The sequence below is a fragment of the Dendrobates tinctorius genome, unplaced genomic scaffold, assembly GCF_039654945.1.
Source record: "Dendrobates tinctorius isolate UK_male_01 unplaced genomic scaffold, ASM3965494v1 ptg000143l, whole genome shotgun sequence".
Classification (NCBI taxonomy): domain Eukaryota; kingdom Metazoa; phylum Chordata; class Amphibia; order Anura; family Dendrobatidae; genus Dendrobates; species Dendrobates tinctorius.
Genome location: NW_027361810.1, coordinates 30,491,615 through 30,518,591, shown reverse-complemented (window position 1 = coordinate 30,518,591; position 26,977 = coordinate 30,491,615). Strand labels below are relative to the sequence as shown.

At 41.1% G+C, this 26,977-nt stretch overlaps 1 protein-coding gene across 18 annotated transcripts in view; it reads left to right on the top strand.

Annotated features, from left to right (window-relative positions):
* The window catches only part of BAZ2B (bromodomain adjacent to zinc finger domain 2B), a 379,566-nt gene that overhangs the window by 330,558 nt on the left and 22,031 nt on the right, over window positions 1-26,977 (top strand). For 12 of the 18 annotated variants that reach the window (XM_073545694.1, XM_073545711.1, XM_073545705.1 and 9 more), the window contains 13 exons: window positions 1,235-1,279; window positions 1,768-1,794; window positions 3,665-3,730; window positions 4,812-4,952; window positions 5,630-5,884; window positions 6,597-6,811; window positions 6,933-7,007; window positions 7,494-7,728; window positions 10,154-10,216; window positions 10,300-10,444; window positions 22,249-22,904; window positions 24,939-25,218; window positions 25,396-25,551. In XM_073545694.1, coding sequence (XP_073401795.1) covers window positions 1,235-1,279; window positions 1,768-1,794; window positions 3,665-3,730; window positions 4,812-4,952; window positions 5,630-5,884; window positions 6,597-6,811; window positions 6,933-7,007; window positions 7,494-7,728; window positions 10,154-10,216; window positions 10,300-10,444; window positions 22,249-22,904; window positions 24,939-25,218; window positions 25,396-25,551 — 2,359 coding nt within the window. The remainder of the gene's footprint in view (window positions 1-1,234; window positions 1,280-1,767; window positions 1,795-3,664; window positions 3,731-4,811; window positions 4,953-5,629; window positions 5,885-6,596; window positions 6,812-6,932; window positions 7,008-7,493; window positions 7,729-10,153; window positions 10,217-10,299; window positions 10,445-22,248; window positions 22,905-24,938; window positions 25,219-25,395; window positions 25,552-26,977) is intronic. The other 6 variants (XM_073545710.1, XM_073545708.1, XM_073545709.1 and 3 more) reach the window with 1 other exon arrangement.

The window sequence follows — 26,977 nt, the reverse complement described above, 5'->3', positions numbered from 1 at the left end:
AAGGTTGCGGATTTCACAAGGCACAGAATTCCTGAAATCTGCCTTAAATAAGACACACGTGCACATGCACGAATACCCAAAAAACCCACATTGATTAACTCTTTCCTGACATAGGGCATACTAGTAGACTATGTCATGTGCAGAGCAGGTTTAGGAGCTAGTGCCAATCGCTGCTGTTAACCATTTATATGCTGCAATCAATTTCTGACAGCGCATTTAAATGGAATGATCAAGTGGTGTAATAACTACATCACTTTTCGCCGACCCCCCCCTCACATGGAGTATATGGGTTGCTATGGCAGCTGGGTCCCCACTGAAGGCCCCCAGTGTGCCATCTTGGAACTCTTATAAGAAAGTATAATGGCATACTGTTCAAGCAATGGAAAGATGCAGTATATGGTGAAATGAATGGTGCCATTCTAAAAAAAAACAAAAACACACATTATAGGGCTGTTGATAAAAAAAATTAAAAAAATTATGGCTCTTGGGAAAAACAAATTAAGCACAAACATGAAAAATTCCTATGCGGTAGGGGTTAAGAAACAGGAGGAAAAGTAGAAACGTTGCGTTTGTTATGTTTAACTATAATTTGGTGCTACCATACTACCATATATGAAAATCGGATAGTGATTTTCAGAAAATAAAAAAGAGAAAGTCCAAATTTTGGCAACATTTAAATATTAAGTCCAAGTAAACATGCAAATGTTGATGTTTAGAGACTCAGTTCTGCGATTTACTTGTTTGCCATGATAATATTACTCAGTAGGTGATTGTGCAAAGTCCTATGCATAAAAAAAAAAAAACTAAGGAAACTTTCCCATGACATTGCCACTACACAATCATTGTAAGGTACTGCTCTGCTCTGCCATCTGCTGGCTAGCTTGTGGAACAACAACTGAAGTTTTGCTGTTGCAGTGACCGTAGTTTCCCTTGTTTTAAGGCGGTACTTGTAGTCGCCACTGTTTCTCGACTCTTCCAAAAGCATGTTAAGGTTTTTTTTCAACATTCTGTTCAATCCAAAAAAAAAAAAAATCAGTTTTTATTTAGATGCAGAATATTTTTAGACTTTCTTGTAGTCAGGAGGAGAGTTTAGAAACCATGCAGTCTGTGATGTATGAATTACTTTCGGAAGGGAGGTACAATTATTTTTGTCTTCACTTAGTAAACATTAGTAATTCTTTATACTATTCTTTTCCTACTAATATTAAATATTTGTGTTTTTGTTTTTTTAAAGGAGAAGGAAATGCGACGTCAACAGGCCGTTCTCTTGAAGCACCAGGTCTGTATTTTTCTATAACTAGTACCTTTTAAATACATACATATGTTATTAAGTGGTATCACTTGCTGCCATTTTTGCGAAACCCATTCATAAAGTAACTCTTATTTATGTAAATAAGCGGAAAAGAAAACATTTCTGCTGAAAACAAACTAATCTGATTGGATGTTCGTATCATGTTTTCTTTTCCACTGATTTTCTTAAATGAGCCTCCCTTTCTTTATACCTCGGTGATACCAGTACCCATTGTTCTGTATGTTGACGGATACATATTATATTGCTATTCCTTGCTATAATGGAATACCCAACAATTAGTATGATAATTGCACCGTATTTCCCGCTTACATATTACCTGCCTTGCTTTGGTTATGGGTGCTTTTGGGGGTAATTTAACTTTTTTTTTTTTTTTTAATTATTATTATTCACAAATGGTTATTTTGTAATCTGCATTTATTTCTGTTTCATAATGATGTGCCAACTCTTTCTACCAGGAGTTGGAGAGGCATAGACTAGATATGGTATGGGTATGTTTATTTTTGTACGTCTTAACACCGCATCGTGATTTTTATTTTTTAATTTATTTCTTTTTGGTTGTGATATGGTTGTCCTAGCAATGCATAAAGTGTAGCACTGGCTGCTGTCATATGACCTCTCCCCCCTGCATGGCTTAACAGTGCAGAGCATTGCATACATCCGCTAATTAACCCAGGATAGACTAATACATGTCACACTGCTGATCTCAAGGCTGCACTTACTATTAAGGAACATATTTAGATGATCCACATTGCTAAATAAGAAAAAAAAAAAAAAATAATAATAATAATAAAAAAACAACAATTCTTTTCTAAATTCCGAGCCGCATATTATTAGCGATTCTTTGCGCCCAGATGTATTTAATAAAAGGCATGCATACATTAAAAAGAATCCCTCTCTGCAAGGTGCAGCGTTACCAACTTTATGCAGTGCATCAAAGAAGCGTCATTTGGATAATCCTTTTATGTTTACATTCATGCATGTGTATATTCTCCATAAAAAGACCTTATGTTTGCATACACACAAAAGACCGTTCTCTAATATAATTATTATTAGGTATCAGCAGAGCATTCATGTACCTGCTGTAAAGGACTGCCTGACTGGTCTGCATTGTACTAGTGGGGAATGTGACACCCCCCCGCCAAAAACAAAGCTAAAGGGAGCAATTCTCATCTTATCTATGCAGTTTTCTAGCATATTTCTTCAAACCAGCCCCAAAAGTTAGCTTTTAACCCCAATTTAGGCAATTAAACCAATGAGCTGTCACAACACAGGGTTAAGTGCTCAGTGAGTAATATATCTGTGGATCTTGCTGGCATAAAGGATAAGTCCATCTTTGAATACCATAAAGCATTAATCCTATGAAGAAAGTTGAGCAACTTTGTAAATGCATTCCATTAATCTGCATTATATTCCGGAGCTGCATTAACAGTCCTGCGGGATTCAGAGCTGAAATCTTCAGGCATTCCCAGCAGCGTGTATTCTTTAGTTTCTTGACGAATGGGAAGCGGCGTATAGTAGAAATGCTAAGGATTAGTGATGAGCGAGTATACTCGTTGCTTGGGTTTTTCCGAGCATGCTCAGGTGTCCTCCTAGTATTTTGGCGTGCTCGGAGATTTAGAGTTCGTTGTCTCAGCTGCATGATTTGCAACTGCTAGAAAGCTTGAATACATGTGTGGAATGCCTGTTTGTTAGGGAATTCCCACATGTATTCAGCCTGTCTGCAAGTCGCAAATCATGCAGATGAGACGCGAAAACTAAATCTCCGATCACGCCAAAATACTAGGAGGACACCCGAGCATGCTCGGGAAAACCCGAGCAACGAGTATACTCGCTCATCACTACTAAGGATGTGTCTGACCACCAACAGAACTATGAATTCAGCTCTGGACTGTAAATTATGCAAAGCCACTTAAATCTTCATGTAGACTATAAATAAAGAGAAAAATGGTGTTTAGAAGTGGAATTGCCCTTTATCAACATTATGAAGTAACCAGCCCATTTCAGAGGGAATATATAAGCTGTTAGTAACCTTTCAATGGAACATCATGCTGCAACTCTCCATGAGTATACTTTGTGCAATTTATTTTTTTTTATTTATTTTTTTACACCGTCTTCATTTTTCATTGCTTTACTTTTACTGCTTATGATTGTGTACCCGCTTTCTAAACCTTGACTAAAACGTGCACAACTTGACCTTATGTGCCTTGTATTTATAGCATTCACTGTGACTAGTGTCATTGCTAAATCTGCAATTCTCAGCTTCATTGTTCACCAAATGCCCTGTGTATTTTTTTATTTTCTCCAATGATGAATTTGGCTTTCTGTATCTGATTCTTACATTTGTTTTACCAGGAACGAGAGAGGAGAAGACAGCACATAATGCTCCTGAAGGCTGTGGAAGCTCGTAAAAAGGCAGAGGTAGGTGGAGGTGCCGGGCATAGAAATTAAAGGTATATTGCAATCTTTTACTGATATGGTGCTTACTATGATAAGCCATATTCACAGAAAAATACATCCATGAGAGTGTGCAAAAAAAAAGGCTTACAGAAAAATTTCTCTAAAATCACAAATTTGATTGTGATTTTATGATAAGCCATACCATTAATTATGATCGATGGTGTCCATCTCTTGGTAACCTGCATATTACATGAATGAAGGGACCATCACATATCATAAAATTCATTCTTTAAAGAGTACCTAACTTTTTTTTTTTTAATTTAACTACGAATTTGCTTTTGCAAAATTTTGAATATTTGTAATATACTCAATTATTTTTTTTTATTTTTTTTTCAGCTTTCTTCTCTCTCAAATACCATGCTGAGAGTGCTGTTTTGTCTGACGATTTCATGTTCATTTGGAAGCTGCTTTAAACTGCTGCTTTAGCAAGAAACTATAAACAAAACGCTATTTACAAACACTCTCGATGTCTGAACATATTGGCGGTTAGCAGAGAAGTTCATGCAAGGAAAGTGTTTGTAAACAGTGTTGGAAGACAGATTGTTGCTAGAGCAGCAGTTCAAAGCAGCTTCTAAAAGAACACAAACTAGGTAGCTAAAACAGTAGTTTTGGCATGATATTTGAGAGAGAAGAAAGCAAAATAAGGTAATGGGATTCATAGCTTCGCAAAAGATCGATAATTAAATGAAAAATTAAAAAATTGGCATTCCAAATAGGTCTATATAGTCCATAAAATTATAAAATGGATATTTTTTTATTGGGTGGTGCAATGTAAAACATGGCAAACTGTGTAAATACAATGGTATTATGCAGCTACAAGACTCGTATTATTATTATTACAATAGTGATGTTGTTAGGTGTGCCTGCACGCAAGCCACAGATACAGTAGTGGTACTAAAGCTATACCTAAATGCCCTATGGTTAGCCAGGAACTACTTACCTCACAAGTCAAGGGCACAGTGGCTCACCATGAGAGGCACCAAACAATATTTTTCTAAACATTTACCAAGCCTTACATTTTCCTGTAATTTTTTTTTTATAGGAGAGAGAGCGTTTAAAACAAGAAAAACAAGATGAGAAACGTCTCAATAAAGAACGTAAGCTTGAACAGCGCCGCCTAGAACTAGAGCTGGCCAAGGAGCTTAAGAAGCCAACTGAAGATATGTGTTTGGCTGACCAAAAGGTATGTGCACATGGAGACTCCCGGTACAGAACTTCCAAACTTTGTTTAATCTATAGAGTTAGTGACATCCTTTTGATGGCAGCTATCCATTAAGAGTACAACTGGTTTGTCCTTCTGCAGTACTCCATGGGAGAACATGCAAATTAGCTCCCACCCATAAAGAAAGAAAACTATTGCGCCAATGTCTCAATAGATACCCTAAGAGTCAATGTCCAACCCATTAGCCAGCCTTACACCATCATTGGGGAGCACAGTGGCTCAATGGTTAGCACTGTTGATTTAGGTTCCTGGGTTAAAATTTTACCAAGGACAATAACTGTAAGGAGTTTGTATGTTCTCCCCATGTTTGCGTGGGTTTCCTTCCTAAAATCAACCTTTTCTTGATTCTGCCCACATTTTAGATGAAATAAAAACGGGGTAGTGAGTAAGAGCACCTTATTCTCTAGACGTCTTTTGCTACTTCGCATTAACTGAAAGACACATCTGGCTTCTACTATTAGACAAAAATTTGCAGAAATATAGATGGATGGCTATTGAGCTCCTTTTGCAATTTGATGTCATGAAATCTTCCCTCAAATTTAAGAAATGTTACCCAACGGCTGACTTTACAGATTTTGCCTTATTACTGTAACGTGTTTTCAATTAATTCTCTCATCTTTCGTTTTTTTTTCTTGTAGCCCTTGCCAGAACTGCGGCGCATCCCAGGTCTGATCCTCTCTGGCAGCACATTCTCCAACTGCCTCATGGTGGTACAGTTCCTACGAAACTTTGGAAAAGTTTTGAACTTTGACATCCATAATGATATCCCATCATTGAATGTCTTTCAAGAAGGCTTATTAAATATAGGGGACAGTCTGGGAGAGATTCTCGATTTGTTAGTAAGGCTCCTATCTGCAGCCGTGTGTGATCCCGGAGTTCCACCGGGTTATAAGGTAAAGTATTACAACGTTGTCTGCCATTAGATAATCAACACACCAGCTTCCTAGTCCAAAAAGGACATAAATATTAACCAATTTATCACCTTATGTAGGCAGTAACTACTAAACCACCCTGGACATAACAAATAGTCTCACTGACCTTTAGGGTTCTCTCACATTAGGCAGATCCTTTTTAAAAAAAACTTTTCATGGTTGGTGAAGATGAGCAGAAGGCCAAATGTTCACAATATTACATCTGTGCCAAGCCCTTACTACTAGCGATGAGCGAGTATACTCGTTGCTCGGGTTTTCCCGAGCATGCTCGGGTGTCCTCCGAGTATTTTGGCATGCTCGGAGATTTAGTTTTCGTCGTCTCAGCTGCATGATTTGTGGCTGCTGGCCAGTCTGAATACATGTGGGGATTCCCTAACAAACAGGCATTCCACACATGTATTCAGCCTGTCCAGCAGCCACAAATCATGCAGCTGCGTCGACAGAAACTAAATCTCCGAGCACGCCAAAATACTCGGAAAAACCCGAGCAATGAGTATACTCGCTCATCACTTTCACTACTTACTATGAGTGCCTATACTCTGCCAATGAACTATCAATGTTATTCATGACTGTAAATACCATCTGTGAAATACAAAATTGATTTGCACTTTTATAATCATATTCTAAATTGTATTTGTTGTAGTCTTACATTTTTTTTTTTTTTCACGTTAAGGCTAAAACTGCTCTCGGCGAACACTTGATGAACATCGGCATCAATCGTGACAACGTATCCGAGATCCTTCAGATCTTTATGGAAGCGCATTTTGGGCACACCGACCTCACCGAAAGTCTTAAGACCAAATCCTTCCAGGCACATACCCCAGCAGAAAAGGCGTCAGTGTTTGCTTTTCTAGTCAACGAACTTGCCTGTAGCAAAAGTGTCGTTAGGTAAAAGCCCTGCAATTAATTCTGTTTTGTCCATTTGCATATAATTATTATATTTTGTGATTTTATTTTTTTTTATTTTTTATTTTTTTAATAATTATTTCATCATTGATTTTATTTTTAGTGAAATTGACAAAAGTTTAGACCACATGTCCAATCTTAGGAGAGACAAGTGGATGGTTGAAGGCAAGCTTCGCAAGTAAGTTACTTTTTGATTTGATTCTAGATTTTTTTTTAATCACTTATTGACATTTTTAGTTTGAATATTCTACATTTTATGGCTCCCGACTTAATCAAGACTAGCGTTTTGACTGCCAGTCATGTTCTTAATGGAGAAAGGGTGATGAAGCCTGCACTAGACACCTGGCGGGAGAATATCTCCCGGAAGAACTAAAGGATAGGGCTTTAAAATGTCACGTTCCTTATCCTTCCTTGTTTGCGTCAGAAGGCCCCCATACACATTAGATGATCGTCTCATTTTAGTGAAATCAGTGGGTTCTGACGACTTTGCGCTAATGTGTATGGTAGCCTTAATATCATAGAAATGTGACGGTAGTATATGGCAGGGCTGAACATTCGATGTACTCAGACTGAAATCTTGACAATCAGAGATCTGGCATTAACAAACCACACAGATACGTTTTGTTTGTAAAAGTTAAAGATCTTTGTTTTAATTATTCTAAAGGCTTAGAATAATACACGCAAAGAAAACTGGAAAGCGAGACTCCATCGCAGGCCCTGAAGGAGGAGAGGAGCACCCATCATTGGGCACCCCCACACCTGGCAGGAAACGCAGGCGAAAGGGCACAGATAGTGACTTTGATGACGACGATGAGGATGACACCGATGACCCAGCAGATGAAGATGATGAAGAAGATGAAGACAAAAAAGGGAAAAAGTCTCAGAGTTGTGATGATGAGGTATAGGATATTACTGGGGCCTGTCATTTCACTATTGTGAACAGTTATCATTAAACTAGATGGTGGCCCGGTTCTAACTCAACGGGTATTCTAGAATCTCCCGGCGGGGGAATGCATCGTTCGAAGTCGCTGATTGGTCACGGCTGGCTGGGCTCAAGCAATCAGCGACGCGGGATTTCCGTTGCAGAAAGGCAGAATTAGCCTATTATATAGCAGATAACATTAAAGAGGTATTCCTATCTCCCAATATGTAGCAGGTGTAATAATAAAATTAGCAAAGACCTCCAACTAGAAACGTAGTATAGTTCTTTTTTTAATTTGTTATGTTGCTTACCTCATGTGTAGGGCATTGCAGTAGCTTAGGTATCCATGGTTATAACCACGAACAGCTACCTAACTCACTGTTACCATATGAGTGGTCGTAACTATGTATACCTAAGCTACTGCAATGCCCTACAGATGAGGTAAGCAGCATAACAAATCAGAAGAACTATGCTACATTTCTAATTGGAGGTATTTGCTAATATTATTATTATACCTACTACATATTGGGTTAGGATCTTGGAGATTGAAATACCGCTTTAAATTATGAATTTACTCATGAATAAATCCAATAGAAAACAGGTTATTAAATCTACATAAAACAATAGAATCTTTATTCTAAAAAATCAATTAAAACCCAAATAAACCAGTAATATAAGCGCAATCAGTATGAGGAGGAATCCAGTCATAACATGACTGGAGCTGCAGAGGATATAAACTGACACATATAGGTACACGTGTCTGGAACTAATGTAAACCTATATCTACAGGGAGGAAAAACAAATAACTTCTTATGAGCCTACAAAGGTAACGTATAATCCTAGTAGCAATGTCCCCAAAGATAAAGACATTCAAATAAATATATACAAGAGCACCTCACGAAGCGAATGATAAAAATGTCCTACAGCCCAACGTGCGTTTCGCCTGTCTTCGTCAAGGGGTATGAGGAGATTATCTGAACATATATCAGTACATGGAGAAAGGTTACGGCTCATGTGACTAGTTCAAATGAATCTTATCGTCACAAGTGCCACCCGCGTCACTCTCACGTATGCGGCATGAAGTGTTGTGGTAAAGGATGCACACGGGTGGTGTGTATGCTAATAAGTTTCACATGAAATTAGACATGTAGGATGTAACCTTTGTCCGTGCAAAACGCACCTTAGGTCACAGGCCATTGTCTTCGTTAGTTTTGTGAGCTGCTCATATTTTTGTCTGAACATATTTGTCCTTGGAGATGTTGTTACTATGCTTCTAATATGACGCCTTTGTAGGCTCATAGGAAGTTATTTGTTTTTTTTTCTCCCCTGTGGATATAAGTTTACATGAGTTCCAGGCACAAGTATCAGTGCTTGTCACTTCATATCCTCTATATCTATTGCCTATTCTATACTGAGCTATCTGCAGCCACATTCATGTCCTAGATATCACTGGGTTCTCTATAATGGGACCACATTGATTTCCAGAATTGGGGACTTCTGTTCTACAATCATTGATGGTTGAAAAGACTGTGGCCAGAATGAGTTGAAAGGAGTGGATAGTCGTCCAGTCTCCTCTGCCACTTCATTAAAAGTGACTCTTTAAAAGGCCTTGTCACATTACTTAGGATAAGAAGACCTAATAGAAACTTCATTAAGTCCATGGCTCCCTGTCAGAGGTTTCTCACTGAGACAAACCAATTCTCCAGCTATGCACTGATGAGGAGCAGACACCCCAAAACACGTCCCTGCAAATGGAGTTTCTAGTTTGCCTTCTTATCCTAAGTCATGTAGTAAGTCCCCTTAAGGGGTTAATATTGACTTTTAGGATCACTTCTTCCTATAAGTGGCACTATAGTTCCTGACTTCTTCCTCTCTGAAGAGGCTTCTTGCATAGCCGCTGTATTCAACTTCTCATGAATCTATCATTGAAACAAGTCCTCCTCTCTGGCAGCAACGGCGTTGCCAGTGGAGAAACCCCCACTGCTGACAATTATATTAGATCGGAGTATCCCTTTATCTTAAAGCTTCTGGACCGCTACGCAAAGTCTGTACTAAGGCTCTCCACCAAGCATGATGGCATTTTCCATTAGATGGTCTTTTCCACCTCAAAAATACAGCCAGGGCAATGGTGGAAGCGTGGGTAGAATGAATAGCAAGGCTATTGATAGTCTTCATTACGGGCGCTCCATCTCGATGCTTGTTATAGGCTCCTTTCCCCTTTGCATACACCCCTGAGTGCATTTGTCATTCTTTTGAGTTCCATAGCATCACCTGGGGAAAAGCCACGCTCGGCAGCTTGTCAGTCTAGAATTCTCCATAGGTCCACTTCTTCAATACAATGTGGATTGTGTACTTGTCATTTTCTCTCCTTTTATAAGTCTACTTTGTTTTGACAACTGTAGGACGATGGAGATCAGACGGCTACTGTAGAGGAACTGGAGAAACAGATCGAAAAGCTGTTGAAGGTAATTAATGGATCTCATGCACTCCGATACTGTACTCCTACATATTGTAGAGATTCTTATAAATCCATATCTTGTTTTCACAGCAACAAAACCAGTACAGGAAGAAGTTGTTTGAGTCATCTCATTCCTTGCGCTCTATGATGTTTGGTCAAGATCGGTATCGGCGGCGGTACTGGATTCTTCCACAGTGTGGCGGTATATTTGTGGAAGGAATGGAGAGCGGTGAAGGTAAGGATCCTAATTAGGATGCAAGAAGGGAATTTTTTTTAAAAAGCTTTATGCCAATTTTATGATATTAAAAAAGTCACTAATGTTGGAAAACACCATATTTTGTACTAAAATTTGAAGGGATTAGCTGGGACAGCGTGACCAATTGCAAGCTGGCCAATATACAGAAATTAATCTAAATTATAGCACATGAGCAGATGTAACTATCAAACCACAGCACACAGAAAGCCCAAAAAATGCACCAAATGCAGTAAAAATCATGCACCTCTTACTAAAGTAGATGCATCTTACTGTGCCGTACGTCAGTTGAAGATTGGCAGAAATAAAGAGTCCATGTTAAGGGGGCTTTACACATAGCAATATCGCTAAAGCTTCACCGATTTTGTGACGCAGCAGCGATATCACTAGCGATATCACTACATGTGATACTCCCCTCCGACCGGCTCCCCTGCTGGCTATCGCTGATCGCGCGAGATTGGCCTGGTCCATTTCTCGTCGTCGGCTTCCTCCTGGCGCCGACGAGCGAGCCATGGATGCAGGCGGAAGACGGTCACCCTCGCTGCGTCTGAAAGGTAAGAACGACCGCTGAGCATCGCTGCGTTGCTAGTGAGATCTGCCTGTTTGGCAGCTCACTAGCGACTATTTAGCGATGCACCGGCGATCCTGACCGGGTCATATCGTGGTCGGGAACGCTGGTGCATCGCTAAATGTAAAGGGGCCTTTACCCTCCTTCCTAGTGTGTTTAAGATTCTGATATCCTGTTAACTTAAAGTGCACCTGTCACCAGGTTTGGCCGCTATAAGATACAGCCACCAACTTTCAGTGCTTATTTACAGTATTCAATAATGCTGTAGATAAGCCCCCGATCCGACCTGAAAGATAAGAAAAATAAGTTTTATTATACTCACCCGGGGGACGGTCCGATCCGATGGGTGTCGCAGGTCCAGGTGTGGCGCCTCCCATCATCTTATGATCGCTGCCCTCCTACTTGCTTCATGGCTCCCCGGCATCGTGCTCCTGCGCAGGCGTACTTATCTGCCGTATCTTATATCGGCCAAAACAGGTGACAGGTTCGCTTTAACTATAATGCTGTTGGTGGCGTGGCTATGTAGCAGAGGAGAGAGGACGTGTCCTGAAAGAGCTCCTGGAATCCTGATATCATCCTGCAGTTAAGAGCACCCCTCAGCAAGGTATATTTATCAGCATCGGGACTCTGGGAAGCTCTTGGTCCCTGCAGGAAGGTGATGTGAAGCTCCGGTGAGCCGGGAGCTGAAGAGACCCAGGCGGACGGCGGCCATCTTCTAAGGCGCGCTCTGACAGGAGGAGACATGGCGCCAGCTCTCATCACTGCAGCGCTGCTCAGGAGGTGAGCACGTATCCTGGGGATATCTAAGGGAGACGCGTGGTGTGTGCTCTGAAGGATTGAGCCCCGCGCCCCCCAATAATAAGACTCTTACCTGTCAGTGCCAATACTTTAGGGGGCCCTGGACCTCTGCTGCTGTCTCTGCAGGCGCTGTGGATCCTTCTTGCTGCACAGAATCCTGGAAATGACCCAGAGCCTGTTATAATATCTACAATTCTAAACATCCCGTCTACTTAGAGTTGTTTCATGGCACAAGAACTATACAATAGCCCTGCTGTGTTTGTGACTGGGAGTGAGGAGTCCCTATAAAGTATAATTTCAGTCACCCTGCTGTGCCACATTGTTGTTAATCATGAATTGCTCCAAGGGGTCAGGAGCTGCCGACAAATTAAGAGTTTGCTAGAACTGATTCCTCTGCACAGTCCCTCAGAAATAATCCCTCACAGGTTCAGCATAAAAATCATCCTTCTGATGGTGAGGAGGGGAGTGAACAGGAAGAATTGACTCTTAACCCCTTCACCCCCAAGGGTGGTTTGCACGTTCATGACCGGGCCAATTTTTACAATTCTGACCACTGTACCTTTATGAGGTCATAACTCTGGAACGCTTCCATGGATCCCGGTGATTCTGACATTGTTTTCTCGTGACATATTGTACTTCATGTTAGTGGTAAAATTTCATTCAAATAACTTGCGTTTATTTGTGAGAAAAACGGAAATTTGGCGAAAATTTTGAAAATTTCGCAATTTTCCAACTTTGAATTTTTATGCCCTTAAATCACAGAGATACGGCACACAAAAAACTTGATAACTAACATTTCCCACATGTTTACTTTACATCAGCACAATTTTGGAACCAAAATTTTTTTTTGTTAGGAAGTTATAAGGGTTAAAAGTTGACCAGCGATTTCTCATTTTTACAACACCATTTTATTTTTAGGACCACATCACATTTGAAGCCACTTTGAGGGGTCTATATGATAGAAAATACCCAAAAGTGACACCATTCTAAAAACTGCACCCCTTAAAGTGCTCAAAACCACATTCAAGAAGTTTATTAACCCTTTAGGTGCGTCACAGGAATTTTTTTGAATATTTAAAAAAAAAATGAACATCTAACTTTTTTTCATAAAAAAAATACTTCAGGTTGAATTTTTTTTATTTTACCAAGGGTAACAGGAGAAATTGGACTGCAAAAGTTATTGTGCAATTTGTCCTGAGTACGCAGATACCTGATATGTGGGGGGGAACCACTGTTTCGGTGCATGGCAGAGCTCAGAATGGAAGGAGCGCCGTTTGACTTTTTCAATGCAAAATTGGCTGGAATTCAGATTGGACGCCATGTCACGTTTGGAGAGTCCCTGATGTACCTAAACAGTGGAAAACCCCTACAAGTGACCCCATTTTGGAAACTAGACCCCCCAAGGAACTTATCTAGATATGTGGTGAGAACTTTGAACCCACAAGGGCTTTACAGAAGTTTATAACGTACAGCGGTACAATTAAAAAATCATATTTTTTCCACAAAAATGATCTTTTCACCCCAATTTTTATTTTCCCAAGGGTAACAGGACCCTAAAAGTTATTGTGCAATTTGTCCTGAGTACGCTGATACCCCACATGTGGGGGTAAACCACTATTTGGGCGCATGGCAGAGCTCGGAAGGGAAGCAGCGCCATTTGACGTTTTTGGCTGGAATTGAGATCGGACACCATGTCGCATTTGGAAAACTCCTGATGTACCAAAACAGTGGAAACCCCCCACAAATGACACCATTTTGGAAACTAGACCCCCTAAGGAACTTATCTAGATGTGTGGTGAGAACTTTGAACCCCCATGGGCTTCACAGAAGTTTATAACATAAAGCCATACAATAAAAAAATCATATTTTTTTCCACAAAAATGATCTTTTCACCCTCAATTCTTATTTTTCCAAGGGTAACAGGACCGTAAAAGTTATTGTGCAATTTGTCCTGAGTACGCTGATACCCCACATGTGGGGGTAAACCACTATTTGGGCGCATGGCAGAGCTCGGAAGGGAAGCAGCGCCATTTGACGTTTTTGGCTGGAATTGAGTTCAGACACCATGTCGCGTTTGGAAAACTCCTGATGTACCAAAACAGTGGAAACCCCCCACAAATGACACCATTTTGGAAACTAGACCCCCTACGGAACTTATCTAGATGTGTGGTGAGCACTTTGACCCCCCCAGTGCTTCACAGAAGTTTATAATGCCCGGGCGTGAAAATAAAAAATTCGTATTTTTTCCACAAACATGATCTTTTAGTCACCATTTTTTTATTTTCCCAAGGGTACCAGGAGAAATTGGACCCCAAAAGTTGTTGTCCAATTTGTCCTGAGTATGCTGATACCCCATATGTGGGAGAAAACTACTGTATGGGCACACGTCGGGGCTCGGAAGGGAAGTAGTGACGTTTTGGAATGCAGACTTTGATGGAATGGTCTGCGGGTGTCATGTTGCCTTTGGAGAGCCCCTAATGTACCTAAACAGTGGAAACCCCCCACAAATGACACCATTTTGTAAACTAGACCCCCCAAGGAACTTATCTAGATGTGTGGGGAGCACTTTGAACCCCCCCAATGCTTCACAGAAGTTTATAACGCCCGGGCGTGAAAATAAAAAATTCGTATTTTTTCCACAAACATGATCTTTTAGTCACCATTTTTTTATTTTCCCAAGGGTACCAGGAGAAATTGGGCCCCAAAAGTTGTTGTCCAATTTGTCCTGAGTATGCTGATACCCCATATGTGGGAGAAAACTACTGTATGGGCACACGTCGGGGCTCGGAAGGGAAGTAGTGACGTTTTGGAATGCAGACTTTGATGGAATGGTCTGCGGGTGTCATGTTGCCTTTGGAGAGCCCCTAATGTACCTAAACAGTGGAAACCCCCCACAAATTACCCCATTTTGAAAACTAGACCCACTAAGGAACTTATCTAGATGTGAGGTGCGCACTTTCAACCCCCAAGGGCTTCACAGAAGTTTATAATGCCAGGGCATGAAAATAAAAAAATCGTATTTTTTCCAGAAACATGATCAATTAGTCCCCAATTTTTTCATTTTCCCAAGGGTAACAGGAGAAATTGGACCCCCAAAAGTTGTTGTCCAATTTGGCCTGAGTACGCTGACACCCCATATGTGGGAGAAAACTACTGTATGGACACACGTCGGGGCTCGGAAGGGAAGCAGTGACGTTTTGGATTGCAGACTTTGATGGAATGGTCTGCGGGTGTCATGTGCGTTTGGAGAGCCCCTGATGTACCTAAACTATTGAAACTCCCCACAAGTGACCCCATTTTGGACACTAGACCCCCCACGGAACTTATCTAGATGTGTGGTGAGCACTTTGAACCCCCAAGTGCTTCACAGAAGTTTATAACACTCGGACGTGAAAATAAAAAAATCATTTTTTTCCACAAAAATGATATTTTTGCCCCCAACTTTTTATTTTCCTAAGGGTAACAGGAGAAATTGGACCCCAAAAATTGTTTTGCAATTTGTCCTGAGTAGGCTGATACCCTACATGTGGGGGTAAAACACTGTTTGGGCGCATGGCAGAGCTTGGAAGGGAAGGAGCACCATTTGACTTTTTCAACTCAGAATTGGCTGGAATTGAGATCAGACGCCATGTTGCATTTGGAGAGCCCCTGATGTGCCCAAACAGTGGAAACCCCCCAATTATAACTCCAACCCTAGCCCTAATCTGAGCCCTAACCCTAGCCCTAACCCTAGCCCTAACCCTAGCCCTAATGGGAAAATGGAGATAAATACTTTTTTTTTAATTTTATTATTTTTCCCTACCTAAGGGGGTGATAACGGGGGGTTTGATTTACTATTTATGGCGGTTTTTATGTTTGGCAGCTGTCGCACGCTAAAAGACGCTTTTTATTGTAAAAATAGTTTTTGCATCACCACATATTGAGAGCTATAATTTTTCCGTATTTTGACTCACCGAGTCATGTGAGGTCTTATTTTTTGCGGGACGAGTTGACGTTTTTATTGGTACCATTTTCGGGCACGTGACATTTTTCGATCGCTTTTTATTCCTATTTTTGGGACGCAGAATGAACAAAAACCAGCGTTTCATGAATTTCTTTTGGGGGGGGTGCGTTTACACCATTCCGCGTGCGGTAAAATTGATAAAGCGGTTTTATTCTTCGGGTCAGTACGGTTACAGCGATACCTCATTTAGGTTGTTTTTTTATGTTTTTGTCGGTTTTATGCAATGAAAACTATTTTATATAAAAAATAATTATTTTTGCATCGCTTTATTCTGCGAGCTATAACTTTTTTATTTTTTCGCTGATGATGCTGTGTGGCGGCTCGATTTTTGCGGGACAAGATGACGTTTTCAGCGGTACCATGGATATTTATATGCGTCTTTTTGATCGCGCGTTATTACACTTTTTGTTTGGCGGTATGATAATAAATCATTATTTTTTGCTTCGTTTTTTATTTTTATTTTTTAAGGGGTTCGCTAAAGGGGTTAACTAATGGGACAGTTTTATAGCGCGGGTCATTACGGACGCGGCGATACCTAATATGTGTACTTTTATTGTTTTGGTTTTTTTATTATTTCCAAAAAATGGATTTATTGGGGAATATTTTTTTTTTTTCTAATTTATTTGGCGATTTTTTTTTAAATTATTTTAACACTTTTTTTTATTTTTTTTTTTACTTTATTAAATAGTCCCAGGTGGGACATCACTGTCCTGTGACAGATCGCTGATCTGTCACCTCACAGATCACTGTAACAGATCAGCGATCTGACACAGGCACTGCAGAAGGCTTCCTCATGCCTGCGCTTTGCAGGCACTGAGGAAGCCAGCTTCCTCAGGCCCCCGTCGCCATCTTGGATTCAGGGGCCTGGAGGAAAGGAGCCCCCCGCAGCAGCGCTGCACATTGCGCTGCCGTGGGGGGCTCAGGGAAGCACGGAGGGAGCCCCCTCCCTGCCGATGCTTCCCTTTAACCCCCGGTACACCGCGATCATGTTTGATCGTGGTGTGCAAGGGGTTAACGTGTCGGGGGCGGTCCGTGACCGCCCCTGACACATTGTGCCGGGTGTCAGCTGTGATAATCAGCTGACACCCGGCCGCGATCAGCGGCGCTCACCACGTGGGCGCCGCTGATCGCGCTAGACGTACTATCCCGTCCATGGGCATAGGGGCCCAGGTCCCATGGACGGGATAGTACGTCGGATGGCAGAAAGGGGTTAATCAGGCGTCTGGACAGTTAATGCAGGCTATATCCTTAACCAGAACATCCCTGACTGGGAAAATCGAGGACGTACATGCTGAGGTGTTGGCGTCTTCGGCATGACATGCAGGCCATGAGGGGACGCATTACAGAAGTTGAACCAAGATTGTCCCAGATAGAAGATACCATTACACCTATGGAGGCTAAGTTGACTAAAGTGGCTGGCTCTATAAACGCCTGGAAGCAAAAAGCGGATGATCTAGAGAATAGACTACGTTGGAATAATATCCGAATCATTGGTCTGCTAGAGCGCTCGGATTGTCAGCAACCTGAGAAATTTTTAGAAGGCTGGCTTAAGGCTTATCTGGGGGATGAATTCTCTCCAACGTTCTCCGTGGAAAGGGCTCATAGGGTCCATACAAAACCCCTTCCTCCAGGTGCCCCGCCTAGACCTTTCTTGACGTGTCTCCTCAAGTGTAAGGATAGAGATGCTATTCTACGTTTGGCACGGCAAAAAAAAGCCCCATTAAGTTCAACAATGCTACGATCTTGATTTTTCCGGACTTTTCTATGGAACTCCAGAAACAGCGGGCACAGTTCATGGAAATCAAGAAGCAACTCAGAGAAAAGAACGTTATATATTAAGTGATTTATCCAGCTCGACTCTGAATTGTCCACGAGGGTTCTTCCATATTCTTCACGGATCCAGCGGAAGCAGCTGAATGGCTACGGTCCCATAAGGTGTCTAGTGCTAAGGAATCCTAATATGTTTACAGTCAAGCAGAACTCTTCTAACAATAGTATGATCGGAGCTCTTTTCACAGGCGTCCAGATTACCAACCATACTGGACACTGAAATCAGTAAGGGTATCCCCTTGTCCACTTTATGATGGGCGCACAGGACTTTGCTCCTATACTGTTTTGGTTCTTGCTCTGTTCTTTCTTTTGCATTGGTTTTATTTGCTGTTTATGTAGAAGTCGCCACCAACAGCATTCTCATTTTCTGTGTGATGTCTCAGAATTTTACTTGAGTAATAATGTATACCATATTCAGATGAGTAAGTATGGGGTCTGAATTAATATTCATGACCTGGGAATGTGAGAGGTATTAAATCTCCCCGGAAGAAAATCAAGGTATTTTCGCAGATCAGGCGCGATCATCTTCACATTGTGGCTTTGGTGGAGACGCATCTGACCAGGGATACATGGCAATAGGGGGGGTCTCAGATCATAGCCCGGTTGTACTTAAACTTAAATATGGACAACTAAATAATGGCATAGTCTGGAAGCTGAACCCTTTCTGGCTAAAATTAATAGGATCTAACGATAGAACGGTCGATCAGTTGAATTGCTTCATTTTGTCCCACCCAGAACCTCAGAATGTCAATTTATTTTGGGATACCCTTAAGGCATATTTAAGAGGATGTCTATGCTCTACGATTTCTTATATTAAACGGGTAACTTCGAGGGAAGATGATGAGATGAAGCGACGATTGAAAGATTCGGAGGCTGCATACATATCTAATCAGACTAACGGCAACAGAATAGAGTGGCTAGCTTCTCAAAGGTTATACAACCAATATATAGAGACACTAAGTCTAAACTTAAATTATTCTTTACCCGCCAGTCCTATTTTGAATTAGGAAACCAGGCAAGTAAATTTTTGGCCTTCCTGGTGCACCAACACAATACTACAGATTCGCGCACCAGGGGGTTCACTGGTATCCTCGACTGAAGAAATACTTAATTATTTTCACGATTACTATAAGTCGTTATATAAATCTAAGAGTGGCTCTGATATTCTGGAATGTCTAGACTATCAGATATAACATTTTCCACACTGAGTCCTGCCTAGCGGGCCTTTATGGACACTGAGTTTACTTTGAAGGAGATAGAGAATGCCATGGCGGACATGGCCTCCGGGAAGGCTCCGGGGCCGGACGGGTTTCCCATTGAACTATACAGGAAATACCGGGATATATTAGCACCACTTCTGTTAAGGGTGTTTCAGGGGATTTGGGGGGGAGAGTCTATGCCAGAATCCTTTTACGAGGCAAATATTATTGTACTTAAGAAGGAGGGGAAGGACCCTCTAGAATGTGGATCTAATCGCCCTATATCGTTAGTGAATGTAGATTATAAAATCTTTACTAAGGTCCTAGCCACCAGAATGAATTCGATCATACTGGACCTTTTACATCCAGACAGACTGGCTTTATGCCTGGTAAGAGTACTTTTATTAACATCAGGCGGGTCCAGTCGGTGGTTCAATATAGTTCTTTGATACCAGACAACAATTGGGCATTAGCGTTGCTGGACGCGGCCAAGGCCTTTGAATCTCTTGAGTGGCCTTTCCTGTCTGCATGTTTGTAAAGATATGGTTTTGGTGATAAGTTTTTAAAATGGGTTGGCGTATTATATATGAAACCCAAGGCTCGTATAATTGTAAGTAATTCCATTTCTGAGTCATTTTCATTATATAGGGGGACCCGTCAGGGGTGCCCCCTTTCCCCGTCCCCCTTCGCCCCCTTGCGATCGAGGCGTTGGCAATACGCATAAGGTCTTCCCCTGATATTAGGGGTATAGAAATAGCAGGCCGTGTAGACACCATTGGTTTATATGCTGATGACATGGTGATATTTATGGATAAGGTGGAGGAAACACTGACACAGGTGATTGTCACTATAGATAAATTCAGTAAATAATTTGGCTTATATATAAACTGAGAGAAGTCTGCTCTATTGCCTCTCTCCCATGCCCCGATGTCCCGCCTTGAGACCCTTTCCTCGCTGCCTATTGTATCTAATGTCAAATATTTAGTTATCCACATATCTCAATACAGTAAACTTGACCTACAACATAATGTCTACCCACTGCTGAAGCTAGTCAAATCTAAATTTGCAGCTTGGAGTAAACTCCCGCTATCTGTAGCCGGTCGTATTAATCTGATCAAAATTATATTGCTCCCTAAACTTAGCTATTCCCTTCAACACAGTGCTGTACTGATACCTAAATCCCTCTTTGCAAATTTAAATTCCCAAATTACATCTTTTATATGGGGAAAACTAGACCCAAACTCAGGTTATCTGCCCTGCAGAGACCTAAACAGGGGAGTGGGGCGGCGCTACTGGATTTTTTTTTATATTATCTAGCCGGACAAGCTAAAGCCCTAAGTAAATGGATGCCTGGTAATTATCACCCCAATTCTGAAAATCATTTGCTCCATGCTCCATGGATTGACTGCCCACTGGGTTTACTGGAGTTGGAAAAAACTGGTGTCCCTCGTCTATTGCCCCTACTTCGACTAGCGCGATCAGTTTGGAGGCAAATTTAAAAAGTTATTAGATTTGAAGACATCATAGCTGAAATAATAATATGATGACCCAGTTATATATAATTTACCAATCATATTCGACTCCGACGCTACTTTTTAGGATGGGTCGATTCCAATCATCGGAATGTTTGCGATGTCACTCATCAGATGTAGATTTCATTCATATGGTATGGAGATGCCCTCCTGTTCCTCTTGAGCTGCTGGTCTGTTTGTATGGGGTCAAGGACGAGGAAATTTGGGGTCACTATGTTAGGATTTTTCTACGGGAGACTCTGTTTATGGCACAAAAGGTATTGCCACTACGATGGATGGAGGGGTTCACGGCCCTCTCACAGAGCCTGGATTGAATTGGTGAACACTATATCAGAACAGAGGATGTCCGGGTAAATTTGATAAAATTTGGGATAGGTGGAACTCTTCCCATCTTACTCTACAAGTGCATAATGACTTGACATCAATGTAAGGAGTCAGGTTTCTCGTTTTGGGGGCATCACATAGAGGATAATACAATGTAAAGTATTAAGTGGTGAAATAATAGTTACTGTAGTTGTAGTTTAGGAACTTCGTATGAGTCATATGTTTTTTGAACATAGAATCATAGAATCGTAGAGTTGGAAGGGACCTCCTGGGCCATCTGGTCCAACCCCCTGCTCAAAGCAGGATTCGCTAAATCATCCCAGTCAGATGTCTGTCCAGCCTCTGTTTGAAGACTTCCATTGAAGGAGAACTCACCACTTCTCGTGGCAGCCTGTTCCACTCATTGATCACTCTAACTGTCAAAAAGTTTTTTTCTAATATCTAATCTGTCTCTTCCCATTCAGTTTCATCCCATTGCTTCTAGTCTTTCCTTGTGCAAATGAGAATAAAGTTGATCCGTCTACAATGTGACAGCCCTTTAGATATTTGTAGACAGCTATTAAGTCTCCTCTCAGTCTTCTCTTTTGCAAACTAAACATTGCAAAATCCTGCAACCTTTCCTCATAAGACAGGGTTTGCAGACCGGTCACCATTCTGATCGCTCTTTTCTGAACTTGAACATGTACAGGATCAAATGATACTTACTGTTCCGTGTTTTTGTTAATAGGTTTATCACTTATGTAATAGTATAAGGACTTGTATAAGTTACGTGGCATAGTTGATTTATTGTACACAGCTTATAGTCCTTTTGCAAAATGCTCCATAGGTTACACATGTATCACCTTGGATATAAATAAGAGTGTGCATTTTGTTCTATTTTTAATATTATATACAAGTATGTGTACTCTGTATCGTGCTTAATGATGTATACAAATGTGTATATTGTATGTTTTATTTTGTGGTTAATAAAAGAAATTTAAAAAAAAAAAGTATAATGCTGTTTTTATGACACATCACTGAAAATAAAAGGGCCATACGTACCACTACATAGTTACGTGTAGTGCACCACGCTCGCTAACAGAAAAATTGTTACAGCCTCACTATAAGGCTGGACAGCCGCTTTGATCGCTCTGTAAATGCACCCTAAAAGTAGGTAGAAATGATGTATTCATGACACATAAGACCCTAACCCTATGAGATGTACATGACCAATGGAAGGTGAAAGTATGCGACTCTATAGGCATCCACTGACTTCGAGGGTGAAGTATTTGGACACTGGGAGTAAATAAATACCGAACTGGGGATTCCGTTTCCAATCCCAGTCCAAATACTCTGACCAAGGCAGACTTAACTTATTGCCACTGCCGCCACCCTACATACCCACCTATCCCCCCCCTAGCTATGCTCCTGCTTAATGACAAATTTGGTGTGTAATATTAAATTAACTGTGTGTATAATACAATTTTAAAAAATGAGTGTTATTGACTCCTGTACTAACTGTTACTGTACTCTATGTATTAATCCCTCCATAGGTCTAGAAGAAATGGCAAAAGAAAAGGAGAGGCAGCGCCAAGCCGAAAACATTCAGATAAAAGAAGAAGCGATTGAGAGCTGCGATGAGAAACCAAACTGTGTGAACGCCAGCGGTGGGGAGCAGAAATGTCTCAAGCATAAAGGCAGCACCAATTTATTCCTCCAAAAACCTGGATCCTTTTCTAAACTTAGCAAACTGCTAGAAGTAGCCAAAATGCCCTCCGACATGGACCTCATAACCCTAAAACCAAGTGTTTCACCAAATGGCTGCCCTGTGCCTTTCCAAAATAATGCCAGGAGCACACCCATCAACCTGCAGGCCAGCACGTCCCAATGTCACCCCGAAAAGACAGATCTGAACCCATTCAGTGCTGTGCTCAGCAGTCACGGAAAGTTTTACAACTCTCCAATAATTCCCAATGAACAGCTGCTGAAGACTCTTACCGACAAGAGCCGGCAATGGTTCAGTCTCCTTCCGCGGACACCTTGTGATGACACTTCAATAACAAACGTAGAGTATTCCACATCATTAGCTTCTACAAGTCAGTCTCAGCAACTGTCTCAGTCTCCTTCACCAGTGCCATCACCGGTCATGACCTCCTCCGCTTTACAGAACAGCCTGGGTCTGAGTCCATTCACAATGTCTCCACTTCAGGTAGGTCAGGTTAAAGAGAGGCTCCAAATTTACTGACATTTTCTACTTGGGCATTTAATAGTCTCCATTTCTCCTTTGGCACGAACTATAAAATGCAGCCTCGAAAAAGTAAGCAAGCTTGATTGCTCATGTAGTCGTGTTTTTACATGCAAGTCTTCCACCTTCCTGAACCTTAGCATTTCTTAAACCCCTTTTCGGCATTGGGCGTAATAGTACGCGCACGTCGGACTCACCCTGTTTGGTGTGGGCTCCAGCACTGAGCCCGCACCTTTCCGGGCACATGATAGCTGATTTATACAGCTGACGTGCCCGCAACAGCCGCGGGTGGAATCGCGATCCACCCATGACTTAAGTAGTTAAATGATGCTGTCAATCTCTGACAGCAGCATTTAACTAGCGCTTACCAGAAGCGCGTCGCCAATCCCGTCACATGATCGCGGGTCACCGATGGGTCGTCGTGACAACCGTTGTCGGCGCTCATAGCAAGTGAGCATTTGATCGCCCGTGTGTAGCAGAAGCGATTAAAGTACTGCAGCTTCTAGTCTCCAATGGACACTATTGAAGCATGCAAAAAGTAAAAAAAAAACTTTTCAAAAATATATATATATTAAAAAAAGTTCTAATCACCCCCCTTTCGCCCCATTCAAAATAAAAACAAAAATCAAATATACACATGTGTTTGAACCGCGTAACGAGAATACAATTCAAAACGCCAGAATTACGTTTTTTTGGTCGCCGCTCCATTACAATAATGAGCGATCAAAAGATCATATTCTACATCAATATGGTATCAATAAAAACGTCAGCTTGGCGTGCAAAAAGGAAGCCCTCATCCAGCCTCAGATCATGAAAAATAGAGAAACGCTAAAGACCTCTGAAAATGGCGCTTTTTTTTTTTTTTTTATACACATTTTGGCTTTTTTTTGCCACTTAAATAAAAAAGAACCTAGACATGTTTGGTGTCTATGAACTCGAAATAACCTGGAAAATCATAATAGCCGGTCAGTTTTTGCATTTAGTGAACATAACAAAAAAAAAAATCCAAAAAACAACTGTTGAATTGAATTTTTTTTTTTTTTTTGCAATTTTACCACTTTTTTACCATTTTCCAGTACAAGATATGTTAAAACAAATGGAGTCATTCAAAAATACAACTTGTCTGGCAAGAAATAAGCCCTCACATGGCCATGGTGACAGAAAAATAAAAAAGTTATGGCTCTGGGAAGAAGGGGAGCAAAAAACAGAAATCCAAAATCTGAAGGACCCCTGGTCGTTAAGGGGTTAAAATGATATGGACACCATTAAGGACCTTTGTTTTTTAACTTAAATTTGAGGCCCCAAACAAATCTTGCGCTGTGTGGTTTTTACTTGCTGTCATTTCCCTGCTCATTGCCGGCTGCAGAATATCTGTCAGGAGAGTTTGTAGCTCTTATCTGTATTTTTGTGAGCTCCTCTGTGCTGCTTTTTGAACAAATAGTTCAGCTCAACTTTGGATGAGGCCTCTGCTCATAAATCAGCGGAGACCAGTACAATAAAAGACAGATTTACAAACTCTCCTTTCAGAAAGGGCTCACTGACAGATTCTTAGTTAACTCCTTCTGCAGCCGGCAATGGAGAAAGCAACAGAGGCTTTAGAAGGCTAACAGTATTTTTTTTTTTCTTTTTTTTAACGCAAACTAGTTGCAAAAATGATTTTTTAAAACCAAATGCATGCATTTAAGTAAATAAAAGTGGTATCTATATATTTTAAGCCATTATAACACTGATTTATACAGAGTCAGGTGCATTCTATCTTTGGTACTTTCTGTAAGCTTGTAACCTGCTCCCACCCATTTGTCCTGGTATAACACACCCCTCATAAAGCAATCATGTCTGTCCTCACTACAGAATACAGGCTTTTTAGGTCGGTGTGGGGGAAAATACGAGATGGTTTTCTTCATTTATATTTTGGTTTTCAGGTTTCATTTTTTAATTTAGATGAATAAAACCGATAAACCTCTCTCTGATAATAATATTGTCAATTATCACATCTAGATAAAGCATGGTTTACCTCTCATGGGACTTCAGTTTTGCGGATGGCCGTCGCCAATTGTGCCAGGAAATCTACCTTTTCCTTCTCCAATGCCAAGCCCAATGCCCAGTCTTGGACTTGGAATGTCTGAAGGAAACGGGCACGCTTTCATCACTCCAAACACTCAAGCCGGCAAAAGTGAATCTCCCGTGCCACAAAATGACAAATCCGTCTGCACCCCGTCCCCTGCTGTGGAGTTACCCAAACAAGTAGATTTTCCCAGTCCTCGACCGATTCCAGAAGGTACAATTACACTCAGTATTTTGGGTTTTTTATTATTTTATTTAACTATAATTCACATTTTATTTTACATTTTTGTCACTTTTATACAAAAAAAATGTTATATTTGATTTCGGAAATAATAAAAAATCTGGAATCCATTGAACTTAATCTCTGGAATTTTTTTTTTTTTTTTTAAAGAAATGCAATTTGGCTGGTGGAGAATCACAGATCCGGAAGATCTAAAATCTCTGCTGAAAGTATTTAACGTCCGCGGTATACGAGAGAAGTCTTTACAGAAGCAAATTCAGAAGCACTTAGACTACATCACCCAAGCCTGCTTGAAAAATAAAGATCGTAAGTTCTGCGTTCTCTTACAACATGGAGTATTATTGCTTAGAAGGGGATTAGCTGGTGTAGAAAACCCATTTCCACATAGCTTTTTAGGGAATTTGGAATTAATAGAGGGGGTTCAATGTTCAGGACCCTCATCTATTAGACAGAGTTGTGAGCAGCTACAAAAACATGTCTCACTCTGGAAGACCCAACATGTTGGTGCATTATATAGATAGTCCATTGGTTCTAGTGGGAATAGTGTAATCCCTGCTTTCTCCTGTGGTATAGCAAAAGTGATCAGGCTGTCGCATGTATAGTCCCCTAAAGGAACTAAGAAGTATAGTGAAAAGGAAAAAAAAAATGGTTAAAAAATATGAAAAATATTAATAGTTAATAATATCAAAAAGGCAAAAGTTTAAATTATTATTATGCATTTATATAGCGCCATTTATTCCATGGCACTTTACATGTGAAAAGGGGAAATATAGACAAGTATAGTAAACATGTGTAAGACAAGGGACACACAAGTACATAAGGAGAGGGGACCCTGCCCACGAGGGATCAGTCTACAGGGATGGGTGAGGATACAGTAGGAGAGGGTAGAGCAGGTCGTGCGGTGGTTCAGTAGACCGAGGATTATTGCAGGCTGTAGGCTTGTCGGAACAGGTGGGTCTTCAGGTTCTTCTTGAAGGTTTCCGTTGATGGTGAGAGACTGATGTGTTGCGGCAGGGAGTTCCAGAGTATAGGGGAAGCACGGGAGAAGTCTTGTATGCGGTTGTGGGAAGAAGAGATAAGGGGGGGAGTAGAGAAGGAGATCTTGAGATGATCGAAGGTTGCGTGCGGGTAGGTACCTGGAGACCATGTCACAGATGTATGGAGGAGACAGGTTGTGGATGGCTTTGTATGTCATGGATAGGGTTTTGAATTGGAGCCTCTGGGCGATAGAAAGCCAGTGAAGGGCCTGGCATAGGGGGGAGGCTGGGGAATAGCGGGGAGACAGGTGGATTAGTCAGGCAGCAGAGTGTAGGATGGACTGGAGCGGAGCCAGAGTGCTAGGTGGGAGGCCAGAGAGTAGGAGGTTGCAGTAGTCGAGACGGGAGATAAGATAAATCCACCCTTTTCCACCATTAAAAACAGAAAGATAATAAAAAAAATACACATGTGGCATCGCTGCATTCAGAAAAGTCCAATGTATCAAACTCAGAGCCTGGACAAAGTATTTTGGTGCCCTAGGCAGATGAAACCAATGGCGCCGCCCCAAAGCAAAGGAATGGCTCAGAAACTAAGGTAACAGGACCCCTAATGCACCTTCCCCTCTCTAGTTGGGTAGCAAATTCTGAGGGCCACTTCAACTAGAATTGTTACCTTTTTTTTACAAAAAAAAGTGATCAAAAGTAAAAAAAAAAAAAGTTTTGTACTTTAGGGATGTGACCTAACAGAGAGTGCA